Source organism: Geotrypetes seraphini, chromosome 6 (genome assembly GCF_902459505.1).
Source record: "Geotrypetes seraphini chromosome 6, aGeoSer1.1, whole genome shotgun sequence".
In the NCBI taxonomy this organism is placed as follows: Eukaryota; Metazoa; Chordata; class Amphibia; order Gymnophiona; family Dermophiidae; genus Geotrypetes; species Geotrypetes seraphini.
The window spans coordinates 159,372,316-159,389,645 of record NC_047089.1 but is presented as its reverse complement, the minus strand read 5'-3'; the positions used below and the strand labels follow the sequence as shown (position 1 = coordinate 159,389,645).

Genomic DNA, 17,330 nt, shown 5'->3' with positions numbered 1-17,330 from the left:
ACCAGATAAGTGCAATATTCAGCCTTTAACTGGTTCAGGGCTAAATATCAGCACTTATCCATTTAAGTGCCAACTCTGCACCAGGACCTTCCACGTAGTAGCCAGTTTTGGCTTTAGCAGTTAGAGATATTCAGCTCCACTATCTTAAGTGGTGAATATTCCCTCAGCTCAGGGCCTGATTATCTCCAGTCATCCAGATGAGGTCCAATATCTTTCTGCAAATTTTAAAGCATTATTACTGTTTAATTTGCATTTATTTTGTAATATCTCCTTTAACAGAAATAAAAGCTTCTAAACCTTTTCTGTAACCTTTATGATCTTGCTTTCAGAATTTTTTCCCCCTCAACTCAGAAAATGTTCTTAGGTTTCCTTGATAACACAGCACATTTAAAATCGCCCCACATATTGTCAATAATAATCAAGTCTGGGGAATCTGAATGTCATTCCAAAATATTTTATTCAAACATTTCTATACTGCTCCAACTGGAAAACAGAGCTAAATGGTGTACAATCTAAAAACTCAGGAAAACTTGAAAAGTCCTATCCAAATAGTGATAGGACAGTGAGTAATTCACACTCACAAATTTAGGAAATAGGGGGGATGGATGGGTGGAGGAGAAAGGTATGGGAGTAAACTAATGAAACACTCTCATGCTAAGACCCATATGCCTGAATAAAAAGCCAAGTCTTTAGTTCAGACAAAGCTTCTGAAAGAGAGATTACTACGCAGGTGAAGGGAACATCATTTCAAGTATACGGTGATAAAATACTTCATTGCTGATTTTGAGCTGTTTTGGATCATTGTCTTGTTGAAATATCCAGCCACTTTTCAGCTTCAATTTCTTCAATCACTGTGGGATATTAACTTCTAGGATATATTGGTATCATTAAATCCAATCTTCCTTCAACCCATACAAATTTTCTGTGCCACACAACTCCAAAATATAACAGATCTATCCCCATGCTTAACAGTGGTGAGATTTTCTCATTTAAAATGCTTCATCTTTTTTTTCTACAAATCTTTTCTATGGTTCAATTTTCATTGGTCCAAAACACTTTGTACTAGGGCTGTACATCGATTAAAATGTTTAATTGCGTGGTTAATCGCATAAAGTGCCCCCCCCTTTCCTCCTGTATAGTGTAATATATACATAGAAGTAAATTCTCAAAATGAACACATTTCAATTCAATTATCCCATAGAAAGGTGGTATATCAAATCCCATTACCACCACCCCCCTTCTAACTAAACTAAAAATAAAATAATCTTACCTTTGTTGTCTGGTGATTTTATCTTTCTAATCATCATGTTCCGCATCTCTGGTTCTGCTTCCCTATACTCTGTTCACTCTCTTTTTACCCTCCTCTTCCTGCCCTATATTCATCTTTCATTATCAACTTTTCTTCTATTTTTCTTCCTCCTTTTCAAATTTGTTTCCATCTCTTCTATTCCCTGCTATTCGTGGGCACTATCATCTCCCTTCCCTTCCTTTTCCGTACCCTTCCCTTCCCTCCCTCTTCCCACCACTCCATGCTCACCCATTTCTCTCCTTCCCTCTTCTGTCACCATACCACTTGTTTCTTCCATCCCTATTTCTAGAATTTAACCTTCTCAAAACATCACCCTACTATTCCCTCCTGCTCCCTGTCTGCACCTCTTTCTCCCAGCAAATCTTTCTCTCCCCAATGGTCAGATCTCTCGCCCCCTCCCCCTTCCCTCCCTCCCATATCCGGTTATCTCTCTCCCTCCCTCCCTCTCCCTATGGTCAGGTTTCTCTCTCTCCATCCATGGTCAGCTCTCTTTCCACCTTCCCTAACCTTTCATAGCTGCCTGCATTGCTAGAGATTAAAGCAGAGCACTGCTTGCAGGCTAGGTGGCTCCAGTCTCTCATGATCTCTTTAGTCTCTGCTACACTGGAACAGCTGATATAACTTCATGTTCTAGTGTAGCAGGGACTGAAGAGACTGCGAGTGACTAGAGCTGCCTAGCCTGTAGGCAGTGCTCTGTTTAAAATTACTAGCACTACCAGCGGCTATGAAAGGTTAGAGAAAGGGAAGAGAGAGGGAAGAGAGAGACCCTACCGAATCGCACCAGACTGGACCATTGGGGGGGGAGGGGGGGGGAGGGAGGGAACAGTGGACCAAGTCAGATGGTGGGCAGAGGTGGCCGCAAGTAAGGGTAAGTAATGACGGCGGCAAGGCAGCTCTCCCCCGGTGGTATAATGTATAGCCTAAGTCTACCATGTTATGTTTTGTCATGCTACGCTGGAGGAGGAGGAGTTTGCAACTCTACATGGTAGAATAATTTAATAACTTTTTTCATTAACAATGTTCACTTATATGTGGACCTACAAATCATCTAACCAGTATAGGAAAATTAAGGCATTGCAACTTTCCAGTTTGAAAAACAGAAATTCTGAGGGCATTTGTCAAAGTTGTTTTGCCTGGTTAAAAGGGCTATTTGAAAATTTCCCACCCTATCTATGTAATTTCACTTGCATTTTCTTGGCGATACTCCTGCTCACAGTAAGACTGGGAAAAGAGGCAGGTAATTAGTAAAGAGCATAATTCTACTTTTTGAAAATTATATACTGTACATTTTCCCCTCAAAAAAGGTATCTAAGGGAAAAATGCAGCAGAAATCTCTGGGCACATTTTGTGAGATAATTTTCAAAAGGACACTGTTTGGCCTAGCCTGTTTTGACTTCCATTCTGCAAAATTCCTAAGTTGTGCATATGGCTAGACTTCTGGAGACATGACCCACCTCATGTTTATCCTAAGGCTGCAAAAGATATTTGGGTTGGCTCGCAGGTTATTTATCTACATCTTAAGACCTTTACTCTTGTACTGTACTTCATTTTTTTCAGTATCTCTCAGTTTAAGAGACTTTTGCTCTTATAACTTTAAGGTTCATTTAGAAAGTGATTTAACTGGCTAAGGACTAATTTGCTTTACAAAAATACAACAGCTCAGCCAGTTAGGGTTAGGATGATTGTCAATTGACCATTATTGCAAATTCAGTCAGTCAAATTTGGCTGACAAGATCCTGTATAAAGCTGTAATTAAAAATGCAATTCATAGCAATACATTTTCAACTGCACATATATCTTACCAGTTTTCTTCTTTGTGAGCTTGAAAAGCTTTCAGGAAAGATGTATTATTTTAAGGAGAATAAAAATATTTCAGTGCAGAAAGCATATCCATTAACAATATTTTCTTTTTTTTAAAAAATAAAATTCTTTATAGAAAAAAGCAAGTACCGAACACAAAAGTAACAGGGCTCACAGTTGCTAATACAGCATGAATAACCTCTACATAGAATACCTGTAGTTTGTACTGCGGCTGTCTCATATTACCACCACCTAATAACTAGAAACATTACTACAGATACAGTGTTCCATCAGAAACCCTAAGGTCCCCCCTTCCTCTCCGACCCCCGCCTTTCCCTAGTAACAGCTAAGGAACCCCATCATAGTACCAAATCATACAAGCCAATCATTACACTTAGAACTGATAGAATAAAGCATAAGACAGTCCCAGGTATATTCAGGTTACCCCTTGTCATGAGAATCTGGTTCTTCTCCTTCTACAGCTAAATATCGTCCCCATACAAGAAATTGTTGCCAGCTAGGTGTTATCAGAACAGAGTGCCTATACATATCACACACCCATCCCAGTTTTTCCCTCATAAAGGTTAATGTAGGGGCAATAGAACTCTGCCAGTGATGGGCCACGACTAATCTGGCAGTCTTAGATGCCAGTTGAGCAAGCTTATCCAGGGTAGCTTCTATCTCCCCTATCATGACCCCCAATAAAGCAGTCTCCGCACTCCCAGAACAGGAACTTGAAGTTTATTTACATAACAACAAACTTGCTCCCAATAACCCTTATTATCTGCTCCCAGTCTCATAGTATATACTGTCCCCAGGTCAGCCTCCCAAGCTACCATGTAGGTCGTTTTCTAGCCCTTATCCTCATGTAGTAATTTATACAGGAGCGAGATGCACCCTCTTTACACCGATGTCCCCAAAGTTTGTTCAAATGCTGAGCACCTTAGTGCAGTGGGCTCTGCAGATTTAGACATCAAAAGAATTTTTCACCTGTAGGTAGGGGAATAGATCTCCCGACTATCTGAAACTGAGCCTGAACAGCACTAAATGCTGTTATAAACTCCCCATCCAGCAACTGGCTAAAGTACTGTAAACCCTGGCAATCCTGTTATTTGAAGATTCCCCCCTCCCTACCCAGTAGAAAATCTGGAGCAAACAATATAGAAAGGTGATATATGCCCTGAGCCTTACCCAATAACTTCCTAGAATCACCTTGCCATATGCGCATGGTCCATCTACTGAATGGGTTAACTATGACTGCCAATGCCCTATACTACTACTATTTATTATTTCTATAGCACTGAAAAGGCGTATGTAGCACTGTACATTTTAACATACAACCCCACCCACAGAAGATGTCTTAAAGTTCGAATTCCTCTAGGTCCCTCCATCAACCCTTGTTCCACCTTTACCCATAGCCAATCTACTACAGAACGAAGCTGGACCACATGATAATACTTTTCTAGATTGGGAATACCCAGACCGCCCTCTGCCTTAAACATAGTGTACCGTGCCACTCTTGGGTGTCTGCCCCTTCATATGAACCTCTGAATGTTCCTATGCCACCTCTGGAAATACAGTTTAAGAATTTCAATAGGCAATACTTGAAATAAATACAAAAATTTAGGTAAGATCATTTTTTGAACCATTTGATTGTGATGTTAATCTTGCGATATAAATATTATTCCTAAATGGTTTTGAAAAAGAAAATTCTATTTTGAAATTCTTTTTTTTTTCCCTTTTCTTTATTCATTTTAAATTTTACATCAAGTGCACAGAAAGTAACAACATTTTAACTTAATACATCACTTGAAATTCCATAAATTTTCTCATTAAATAAAATGTATCCCCTCCCCACTCACCATTCAAATATCAAATAATACATATAAATAATACATATACCATATACTAAATTCTTTCCTTCCCAACAAGTATTGAAAATCAAAAACCCACCCACCCCATTCTTTCATTTATATTAATCAGGGAAAAATGATATTTATTCATTACAATAATTTATTAATGGCCCCCACACATCCTGAAATTTATTTCCCTGAATGGAAAAATCTTAATAATCAATTTCGTTTAGAGTTCTGTTTTGAAATTCTGTTGTTTTCTTTCCTCCAAGATTTCTGTAATCTTGTCTCCTCTCCATTTATTTTTTTCTTTAAATTGAGGTAAATATAGAGTTACACTCTTGTTTTATTGCCTTAACTAATTGCTACTGGAGTTTTTCTAGTGTAATCTATTTTATCAAGTTTTTATCTATTTTATCTATTTTATCAAACTTGTAATATTTGAAAATTGCATAAATTTTTTTTTAAAATTTTTTTAGGTAAGATCATCTTCCGCAGTACCTCCATTCTGCCCAGCCAGGAAATGTACAATTTATCCCAACTATCCAAGTCTCTCAAAAGTGAGGAAATCAGCGGAATATAGTTTAGATGAAACAGCGAAGTCCAATTCACCCTCAGGTGTATGCCCAAGTATCTTATGAGGCCTTTCACCACCTGAAAGGAAGCCGACACTGTATCACCAGGACTTCGGCTTCTGGGACCGAGATATTCAATATCTCCGTCTTGGTCAAATTAGCCTTAAAACCCGACAGCAGGCCATACTCAGTCATAAGGTCCTGAAGCGCCAAGAGTGACTTCCCTGATCCCTTCACTATGGCCAGGATATCATCAGCAAACAGAGACAATTTATGCTCCCCTTCATTAATGCGTATTCCCCTAACCCTATCTGACTGTCTAATCTCTTGTGCTAGAGGCTCAATCACCAAAGCAAAAAGCAGTGGAGACAGCGGGCATCCTTGCCTTATCCCCCTCTGAAGCTCAAATGGGCTAGAGTATGCCCCATTTATTTTAACGCATGTCATAGGACTATTAAACAAAGTTTAAATCCAAGAAACAAGGCGCTTGCCCAGCTCCATATGGCGGAGCACCGCAGCTATAAACTTCCAATCCATGCATTCAAAAGCCTTCTCGGCATCCACCACCACTACGACCCAAGGGGACCCGCTTCGTTTTGCCTGCCAAACTAAATTCAATACCATTCTGATTCCATCGGCCGCCTGCCTCCCCCTATGAATCCAACCTGGTCAGGGTGAATAAGTGCTATCATATGAATTGACAATCTATCTGCCAGTACTTGAGCCAAGATTTTTGAATCTATTCCCAGAAATGAGATAGGTCTGTAGCTGCCACACTGATTGGCGTCTTTAACTGATTTGGACAGAACTGTAATGCCCGCTAATAGCATAAAAAAGGTAACTGGCTCTCCATCCCTCAAAGTATTAAATAACTGAACCAATAAGGGTGCCACCAATGAGGATAATTTCTTATAAAATAAACCTGCAAACCCGTCTAGTCCTGGGGATTTCCCTGGCTTAAGCTGGCGAATTACCTATTGTACCTCCTCCACCGTAATGCCACTATCCAACCCCTGAGCATCTGACCCAGATATTCCAAGCCCAAATCAGATAGATACCTTGCAATGTAATCATCTGAACCCTGGTGCTCAGGGGTATACAATTCCTGGTAAAATTCCCTAAAACACTGTTGCATACCATCCTCAGTAGTCAAAACAGAACTATCTTTAGCCTGGATAGACATTATATTTGATTGGGACTGGTTCAATTTTATCTCCCACTGTCACTTTAATCCAAAGCTTTGGAGATACTGGTCGTTTCTGTGAGGATGATATACAGCTAGTGGTCTTTGATGAAATCAGGAAACAGTGCATCTATAATCTCAGTTCCCATCTGGATGCAGTATCCCACTAATTTCTAATTCAAACTGAAACTTAACCCTCAGAAAATCTGAGCTACTTTAAATCAGTAAAAGAAGAACTATATCATCCACTTCTCCTTCCACCCCTAGTTCTTTCATTCCTATAAAAGAAAAAGTTGTGTTATGTCAAGAGAGAGAAAGACTTCCATTTTGAAAATCTCTTGTCTACTTTCATATGCATATTTACCACCTGCATTACCTGCTGGCCCAAATTTTCAAAGAGAAATGCCACAGGCCTGTCTGTAGTCTAAACATTACACACACACACACACAAATACAATACCAGTAATGCAACCATCTCCTTCAAGAATGCACAATACTTGGAAAGCTCTCTAATCAAAAGTTTTTCATTTTGGGAAAAAAAAAAAAAAATGAAAAATAAAGGCTAATTGCTGTAAAGGATATTGAACTACAAGAGTCTGGCATTTGTAGGCCTCTATGAAATCATGATTTCCAACTGCATAGGTACACCTGCAAAACAAAACGAAAGAGGTTAGTAACGTTATTAGTACTACTACTACTACTACTACTTATTTCTATAGCACAGCTAGACATATGCAGCAGTGTCCATTAAAATATTCAATAGACAGTCTCTTCTCAGTAGAGCTTACAATCTAATCAGACAAACATGACAAGTAGGGGGTCAGGGAGTTTCTCAGGCATGGGAGTTTTACAAGCAAGTGGGGGCTAGGAATTAAAAACAACCTTGAAAATGTGGACTTTTAGCCTGGATTTGAATACTGCCAGGGATGGAGTTTGATGTACCAACTCAGGCAGTCTATTCCAGGCATATGGTGCAGCAAGAGAGAAGGAACGTAGTCTGGAGTTGGCAGCAGAGAAGGGTACAGATAAGAGACTTGCCCAATGAATGGAGTTCCCAGGGATAAGTATAGGGAGTGATAAGAAAAGAGATATTGAGGAGCTGCAGAGTGAATGCATTTGTAAGTCAATAAGGAGTTTCAATTGTATGCAGAAATGAGTAGACAGTGCTCTTAGGACTAGCTTTACTAAACTGTGCCATAAACCACCCAAAAAACTATGCATAGAATGATAGTGCCACTGAAAGGTAGCTGGAAAGCAATGACAACAAATGCTCACAGTCTAAGCAACAAAGTTCATGATCTGTACGTCCTGATGATAGAGGCAGACTTATATGTTGTTGCTATCGCAGAGACATAGTTCAGTGATTCCCATGGATGGGATGTTAAGTTAACATATTGGGCTATAATCTTTTTAAGGAAGAACAGGGATGCCCAAAAAGGTAGAGGAGTAGCTTTCTATGTGAAGAACAATACCCAAGCGACTGAAATGCAAGGTGCCTGAAAGAAGGAAGCAATATGGATTGCTTTGAACATAAGAAATGCCTCTGCTGGGTCAGACCTGAGGTCCATCGTGCCCAGCAGTCCGCTCACGTGGCGGCCCAACAGGTCCAGGACCTGTGTAGCAATCCTCTATCTATACCCCTCTATCCCCTTTTCCAACAGGAAATTGTCCAATCCTTTCTTGAACCCCAGTACCGTACTCTGCCCTATTACACTATCTGGAAGCGCATTCCAGGTATCCACCACACGTTGGGTAAAGAAGAACTTCCTAGCATTCGTTTTGAATCTGTCCCCTTTCAACTTTTCTGAATGCCCTCTTGTTCTTTTATTATTCGAAAGTTTGAAGAATCTGTCCCTTCATGATCTTGTAAGTCTCTATCATATCCCCTCTAAGTCTCCTCTTCTCCAGGGAAGAGACCCAGTTTCTCCAATCTCTCAGCGTATGAAAGGTTTTCCATCCCCTTTATCAGACGCGTCGCTCTCCTCTGAACCCTCTCGAGTAACGCCTTGTCCTTCTTAAGGTATGGCGACCAATATTGGACGCAGTACTCCAGATGCGGACACACCATCGCCCGATACAACGGCAGGATAACTTCTTTCGTTCTAGTTGTAATACCCTTCTTGATTATGCCTAGCATTCTGTTTGCCTTCTTAGCGGCCGCTGCGCACTGTGCCGTCGGCTTCATTGTCATGTCCACCATTACCCCCAAGTCCCTTTCTTGGGTACTCTCATTTAATAACATCCCTCCCATCATATAGTTGTACCTCGGGTTTCTGTTTCCCACATGTAATACTTTACATTTTTCAACGTTGAACTTCATCTGCCATCTTGTCGCCCATTCCCCTAGTTTGTTCAAGTCCCTTTGCAATTCTTCGCAGTCCTCTTTAGTCCGAGCTCCACTAAATAGTTTGGTGTCATCTGCAAATTTTATTATTTCGCACTTCATCCCTGTTTCTAGATCATTTATGAATATATTAAATAGCAGCGGCCTGAGCACCAAGCCCTACGGGACCCCACTTGTGATCCTCCTCCAGTCCGAGTAATGGCCCTTCACTCCTACCCGCCAACCAGTTTCTGATCCATCTATGTACGTCTCCTTCCACCCCATGATTCTTCAGTTTCCGGAGTAGGCGTTCATGGGGCACCTTGTCAAAGGCTTTTTGGAAATCTAGATATATGATGTCTATGGGGGTCTCCTTTGTCCATCCGTTTGTTAATTCCTTCGAAGAAGTGCAATAAGTTCGTTAGGCACGATCTCCCCTTACAGAAACCATGTTGGCTAGTTATCAGAAGTTCATTTCTTTCAAGATGTTCATCGATGTTTTCTTTTATCAGTGCTTCCGCCATTTTCCCCGGAACCGAGGTCAGACTCACCGGTCTGTAGTTTCCAGGGTCACCTCTTGATCTCTTTTTAAAGATGGGCGTAACGAAAAGAGAAGATGAACTAAACTAAACCTTAAGTTTATATGCCGCATCCTTTCTATAAAGATAGAGCTCGGCATGGTATACAGGAACTTTAAAATAAGGGAAAAAAAACATAATAAGAATTAGTGATTATAAAGAGAGCAGCAAGATTTACATTTCTGAGAATAGCTAAGTTTTCAGATGTTTTCGGAATAATTGGAAGGCGCCCAGATTCCGCAGTGGGGCAGGAAGGTTATTCCAAAGCTCAGTGATTTTGAAGAAAAGAGATTTCCCTAATTTTCCAGCATAGATAACGCCTTTTAACGAAGGGAAAGATAGTTTGTTTTTGGATGTATCTGGTAGGATCAGATCTCGTGGAATTCCAAGATAGTGGAATTATAGGAGGATCTTGAATATTAGGCAGGCGCATTTAAAGTGAACCCTAGAAATTACTGGAAGCCAGTGAAGTTTTTGACAGAAGCAGGGATGCATGATCAAATTTGCTTTTTTGCGAAGATCAACCTAGCCGCAGTATTCTGGATCTGCTGAAGACTTTTCTTGGTTAGACTTAGGTAGATGGAGTTACAATAGTCTAGCCAGGAAAGAATGATTGATTGTACAAGGACACCAAAATGTTGTTGGTGGAAGCAGGATCTCACTTTTCTCAACATGTGGAAACTAAAAAACCATTTTTTTACCAGAGAGTTGAGATTGCACGACGGAAGAGCGGGACTTGGGTGTGATTGTATGTGATGATCTTAAGGTGGCCAAACAGGTTGAAAAAGTGACAGTGAAAGCTAGAAGGATGCTAGGGTGCATAGGAAGAGGTACAGCTATTAAGAAAAAGGAGGTATTAATGCCCCTGTATAAGACTCTTGCGAGACTTCATTTAGAATATTGTGTACAACTAATCTTTAAGCCCATTACATTAACGGGTGCTAGAATAGATGTGTGTGTCTGTCTTTCTTTCTTTCTCTCTCCTTGGCTGCTGTCTGTCTTTTTTTCTTTGTCGCTCTCTCTCCTTGGACGCTGTCTGTCTGTCTGTCATTCTTTCTGTCTGTGTCTCTCCTTAGCCCCCTTTCTGTCTTTCCCTCTCCCCCTAGCCCCCTATTCCCCTTTCCCTCTCCCCCTGGCCCCCTGTTGTGCCATGCCTGCCTGCTCCATGGCCCTCATCTGTTCCCCCCCCCACAACAAAGCATGATTGCTGTCTGCCCCCAAAGCAGCCCCCTTTCCCTCTCCCCCTGGCCCCCTGTTGTGCCGTGCCTGCCTGCTCCGTGGCCCCCTTCTGTTCCTCCCCCCCTCCCAGAGCAAAGCATGATTGCTGTCTGCCCCCCAGAACAACCCTCCCCCCAAAGCAGCCCCCTTTCCCTCTCGCCCTGGCCCCCTGCCTGCCTGTATTGCTCCCAAACCCGGCTTCCTGCTCTCTTCTGGCCCACTGGCACGAACCGCTGCCACTGTTCCTCTTCAAAGAAGCCTGCTGAGGATCGCCAGCCGGCTGTAGCGAACCTCGTGGGCCACTCTCCACCTCGATAGCACATTCCCTCTGATGTGATTCCGTAGGTCAGAGGAGGGGTGGGATCGCATCAGAGGGAATGTGCTATCAGAGGTGGAGAGCGGCCTACGAGATTCCCTTCAGCCGGCTGGCGATCCTCAGCAGGCTACTTTGAATAAGAGCAGCAGTGGCAAATTTTGGGGCCTTACAGTGAGTGAGGGCGGAAGGGGGGAGTTGCCAGCATGTTCCCTGCTTCCGTGTTCAAAAATGGAATTCGGCACTGAGGGACACATCATGCTGTCAGGGAACACGCCGTCCTAAGTGTGCATGCAAGCTTAGGGTTTTATTATAGTGGATTCTGGAGACCGCATCTTCAAAAAGTTATGAAAAGGATGGAGTGAGTCCAGAGGAAGGCTACTAAAATGGTGCATGGTCTTCGTAATAAGGCATGCTGGGACAAAGATCTCAATGGTGGGAGAGGGGAGCTATAATAAAGACATTTAAATAGCTCAGAGAGCGCGAGAGCGAGAAGGCCTTGAGCATGTACAGATGCTCAAGGTCCAGCCCAGGCAAGAGGTAGGATCTTTAGGCACCGGCATGTCCTGAGAGTTGGTGCTGCATGCTAGTGCCAGATCAGGGTAAGGGCTTGTGTTTGGGCAGGCAAGCAATGCCGATTTACAGGGGGGGGGGGGGAGACGACAAACTGGTTCTCGCGGGGTGATGGAAGCACGTCAGTGGCATTGGGGGGGTGGGGCAACCAAGCAAGCTTTGATATACGAGCAATTTGGTTTACGAGCATGCTTCTGGAACGAATTATGCTCGTAAACCAAAGGTTCCACTGTATATATAAACTTTCTATTTTGAGGGGTAAAGAGGACTCCTATTTGATAATAGAAAAAGATGTTTATACATTACTCAAGCAAAGCACATGAAATATATATATACTAAATCTCATTTCCAAAAGGTTAAGAAAATAAAGATACTCTACTCACAATGGCTGTGGTTCAGAGCAAGTGGACATGTTTGATGCACAATCTTGATATGATCGTGACATCATCAATATGCACCTAGATGGCAGATTGTCAAAAATAAAAATAGGACTATGTGCTGGGGTATTTGACCATATTCGGGATTTGAACCCATGACCTTTAGAAGATGGAAGTAATGCCTTTAACCACTGTGCCACAAGTGCTTCCTTTTAGGCAGGGGTTCCTGCCATGTGAGGTGATACCTTAGGAGATCATAGCCATCTCAAGGTAAAAATAAGTTTCCCTCTGGACCCTGGAAAGGGCAGAGTGCAAATGTAAATGGCAAAGTCCACAATCCATACTTTCTCATGAGATCAAAAAGAAGCTGTTAAGGTATTAGAGGGGGGTATGTAGATTTGAACCCATGCCCTGTAGAAGAAGTGCCTTTAACCACAGAGTCACAGGCACTTTCTTTTAGGTAGGGGGGTTCCTATTTTTTTTGTGACAATCTGCCATCTAGGTGCATATTGATGATGTCAAGATTGTGCATCAGACACATCCACTTGCTCTGAACCACAGCCTTTGTGAGTAGGGCATCTCTTTATTTTCTTAACCTTTTAGAAATGAGGCTTAGTATGATACACACAGTGGTACCTTGGATTACGAGCATAATCCATTCCAGGAGCATGCTCGTAATCCAAAATGCTCATTTATCAAAGCGAGTTTCCTCATAGGAAATAATGGAAACTCGCTTTGATATGTTCCCCCCTACCCCCCTCCGAGGCCAGCACGCTGCTCCTCCCCCCACGAGAACCGGCATTGCTCCCCCCGAAGGCCCCCCCCCGTGAACCAGCACCTTCCCCCCCGTGATCCGGCACACACCCCCGCCGCGACCTGAGGTCCCCCCAACCCACCCGAACCCTCTTCTTACTTTGGTGTAGCCTCCGCACCGGCACCAGCATGTCCTATGCGTTAGTGCTGGTGCCCAAAGATCTGCCTCCTGTGCTGGGCCTTGAGCATGTGCCCAACTCACGTTCAAAAGTAGACCTGCTTTTGCAATATCTACATTTTAGGCATTAGGTAGATGCGTTGCAGCACTGAGCAGCATGCAATTCTGTAAATGGACATCTATATCGAAGCCACTCCCATGCCTATCCCATTAGGCGCAACATTTTCCGATGGGTGTCTACAAGATTGTAGACATCTATTTTGTGAATTGCACACAGCTTTTGGATGCTTAACTTTCAATTATTGCTTGTTAATTGGGCTTATTATCCACTTTATTTGGACGCCTAACTTGCGCCTAAAGTTAAGACGTCCTTTACAGAATTTGCCCCTAAATGCAAACAAACTCATTTTATACATATGGGCTTAGAATTAGCACCCGAAAAGCTTCAGTAAAAGGGTCTCTCTATGGAATGTGAAGCCTATCTCCAACCACTGCTGTATCATGTATTTTGATTGTTGTTTTTGGTTAGGCTGATTGTTTATTTTATTTTAAAAATTTATACGCCACCTAAAGACCTAGGCGGTTCACAAGCGACATACGTAATAAAATAAACATATTGAAACAAATAAACATCACCATAATAAGTCAGCTGCACAACTCCTAACATCAACCTTACCTTAAATGAGCTGCAAATATTTCATCAAAAGGAGGTTCCAGAACTTGCTGACACTTTTCCTCTGGAGACTGAAGCTAATTAATTAAAAATATATAAATATTAAAAGATAAATTTTTATGGCCACCATAAGCAGGTCATCAAGTTTCACTTTATAAAACCCTATAGGTGCACATAGAGAGGGAAACCATCAACACCTTCTACTGTTAGACCTATAAATGTCACCCAGTGTTCCAGGTGTCAGATATAAAGTAGTGAGGAGAAAAAAAGGAAAAAAATAGACTTATTTATTTAAAATATGTATAGCCTGCCAATCAAAATACTATCCTAGGCAGGTCACAATAAAACCATCAGCCATTTTGTTACACACACACATATGTATATATGTGTGTGTGTGTGTGTGTGTGTATATGTGTATATGTGTGTGTGTGTATGTATGTGTGTATATGTGTATATGTATATGTATGTGTGTGTGTACATACACACACAAAACCATTCTGAAACTGTAAAACCCCAATACATTGAAATATTCAAGATACTCAAGATGCTTGTGTAAACATAACTACCTAAGAAAGAAAAAAACAATATATTTTCCAACTGTTCATACTTCTAGAGCAGGGGTGCCCACACTTTTTTGGCTCGCCAGCTACTTGTAAAATGACCAAATCAAGCATCTATGGTTCTTTTTATTACATCATTCTTTTTGGACCCCAGTTAGGTTAAATAAGTTAGATAATTCTAGATGTAATAGATGCTGGCACTGTCACCTAGACAAAGGAACATTAGACCATCTACTGTTTAATTGCCCTAGAATTTTGATTTTTTGGAAATCAATTTGGGGACATATCAATAATATTTTAAATTCTGAGATTCCTTTAACTTATGAAATAATAATTTTTGGTACCATTTTGCATATCAAAGATCCCCTAGATAAACATAAAAGACGTCTCTTTAATTATGACAAGTACAGCTATACAAATGATTGGAAAAACTGGGATCGTCTCAACTTTACATTCTGGTGGACAAGTTTATGTCTAATATATAAATATGAGAAAATGAACGCTATATCAGGGAATAGTGAAAATTTTAAATTAATTTGGGGCCCATTTATGTCCTCTGTAGAATATCTATAGTTATGGTTTGTTATTAGATAATGTGCACATCCAGGGAGGGGGGATTGTAGGGGTGTTTCCTTATTTGCACCTGAAGGTTAGGCCTCTATGATATCATCAAGCCTGAACCAATATTTGCAAGAAATCATTCCAGCATGAACCTAGCAAGGTACATACCCAGAAGGCATCAGGCTGTTTCTGCCTGATGCTTTCTGGATATGTACCAGAACTGTATTCTAGTCAAGGACATCCAGTTATGCCTATGTGATCTTCCCATGTCTTCTGGGTATGTACCAGAACTGTATTCTAGTCAAGGACATCCAGTTATGCCTATGTGATATTCCCATGTGAATCTTGGGGGAGGCATACTCCTATGCTGTGCTTATCTATCGAAGGCGCCTGTGTCTCCCAGCCTGTACGAGACTTTATACAGAAAGGCTAGTTATCTAAGTTCTGTTTCTGGATTGGTCCGGAGAAGTCATCTGAAGAGATCCAAGTGAAAAGGTGCTAATTATAATTTAGTCTGTGTTAGGATGTGGGTGAATTCGCATCTCATCATAGGTATTCTCCACTCACCTCTTTTATAATAATTAAGACCTGAACAGTTACCTCGTGCGTCTCTCTGACTGAGAGAAAGCGAATCGGACCTTAAACAGATCCATCACATCAAGGAAACCTTGGCTGCCAATCTAAATTACAGCTGTGCCAGTGGCTGATGAACTCTTGTCCCTGTAACAGAAGGATTTCTATATCTGCTAAGCTGAGGAGAGACATCTTCCATTTCACCTGATTTTGTGCCAAGGCCTAATTAGATGGTGAGATAAGGAACTTATTATTTTATCAGCTGGGGGTTAGATAGAGAATCCTATTGTGATATTGGATAAGGCTTGTAAAGCTACTCTTGGTGATAACTGTAATAGATTGCTGCTAATCAGGAATTGTTATTATAAGGAATTGTTTAATGTGTGTAAGAATTAGTTTTACTTATTTATCTAGCAAGTGTGTTGTGATAATTATGTACTGAGTTTCATATCTGTAATCGGATATTTTGTGAACAATAATTAGATATTGCTGCTGGCTTGTGAATTATATTTTTCTATTTTCATAATAAAAGTATTTCTCATTAGCCTTGGTCTTGTGTCATGTAAATAGGCTAAGTAAGTTGAACCTGGATAAGATATTATGGTCGTCCCTAGAAACTAACAGGCATGTATTTGTTTATGTAACTGATTAGTGGACCGTAAATCTTTCTACAGGATGGGTGAGAGGTAAACAAGGTTGGAAAAATTGGGGTGGGGGAGGGGAAGATATTACTATGAATAAATCTTGAACAATTTAAATGATGTCTTTATTGTAAAATTATTAATTTTTCCTGTATTTTACTTATTGCATGTATTTTAAAAATGAATAAAGAATAAAAAAAAAGACCAAATCAAAATGATCTACCAATAACAACATTTAAAAACACAAAGCACACTGTATACAGAGAAAATGTTAATTATCATTTATATTTGGGGGGGGGGTTTCAGAGGTCAAGGCAGATGACTTTAAAATATGCAACGTCACCTCAGTAACAACTATACAAAAATAGACAAATATACCCCCTCCCCTTTTACTAAACCGCGATAGCAGTTTTTTGCACAGGGAGCTGCGCTGAATTCCCACGCTGCTCCCAATGCTCATAGGCTACCTGCGCTAAAAACTTCTATCACGGTTTAGTAAAAGGGGACCATAGTACAAAATATATAAATTCTGACACATTTTGATCACTAAATTTAAAATAAAATAATTTTTCCTACCTTTGCTGTCTGGTAATTTCATGAGCCTCTGGTGCACTTCCTTCTTCTGACTGTAAATCCAATATTTCTTTCTTTCTTTCTGCCTCCTATATGCTTCTTTTCCTCCAGACCTCATTCCATTCCCCAACCAACATCTCCTCTCTCTGTCCCTCCATGAGCCCAACTTTTTCTTCCTCTCTCCATGCCCCTCCCCTTTTTTTCTCTCTCCCTTCCCCCTCCCCTATTTGAACAAATTTTATTGAATTTTCACAATGGCAAATACAGCACAAAACAATACAACCAATACACCAGATAGCCAAATCCCCTCCCCAAAATATAAAGTCACACTGGTACTCTTCAGTATAAGGCAATACTATCCAACCCAAAATTTCCTCCCTCCCTCACTACCCCACCCCATAACATAAACAGTCATACTGGTACTCTTCAGTATAAGGCAGGTAGGCAATTCCGGTCCTCGAGAGCCGGAGCCAGGTCAGGTTTTCAGGATATCCACAATGAATATGTATGAGATGGATTTGCATGCACTTCTTCCTTGAGATGCAAATCTATCTCATGCATATTTATTGTGGATATCCTGAAAACCTGACCTGGCTCCAGCTCTCGAGGACCGGAATTGCCTACCCCTGTTATAAGGCAATACTATCCAACCCAAATTTTCCACCTCCCTTCCTCTCTTTCTTTTTCTCTCTCCCTGCCACCCCCCCTTTCTTTCT

The 17,330-nt window shown here is 41.1% G+C and overlaps 1 protein-coding gene across 5 annotated transcripts in view; it reads right to left on the bottom strand.

Moving 5' to 3' along the window:
- PCID2 (PCI domain containing 2) overlaps window positions 1-17,330 on the bottom strand; it is a 124,230-nt gene that overhangs the window by 58,247 nt on the left and 48,653 nt on the right. For all 5 annotated transcript variants that reach the window (XM_033949711.1, XM_033949716.1, XM_033949712.1 and 2 more), the window contains 3 exons: window positions 13,710-13,783; window positions 7,303-7,368; window positions 3,112-3,153 (listed from right to left, as the gene is read on the bottom strand). In XM_033949711.1, the coding sequence (XP_033805602.1) occupies window positions 3,112-3,153; window positions 7,303-7,368; window positions 13,710-13,783 (182 nt within the window). The remainder of the gene's footprint in view (window positions 1-3,111; window positions 3,154-7,302; window positions 7,369-13,709; window positions 13,784-17,330) is intronic.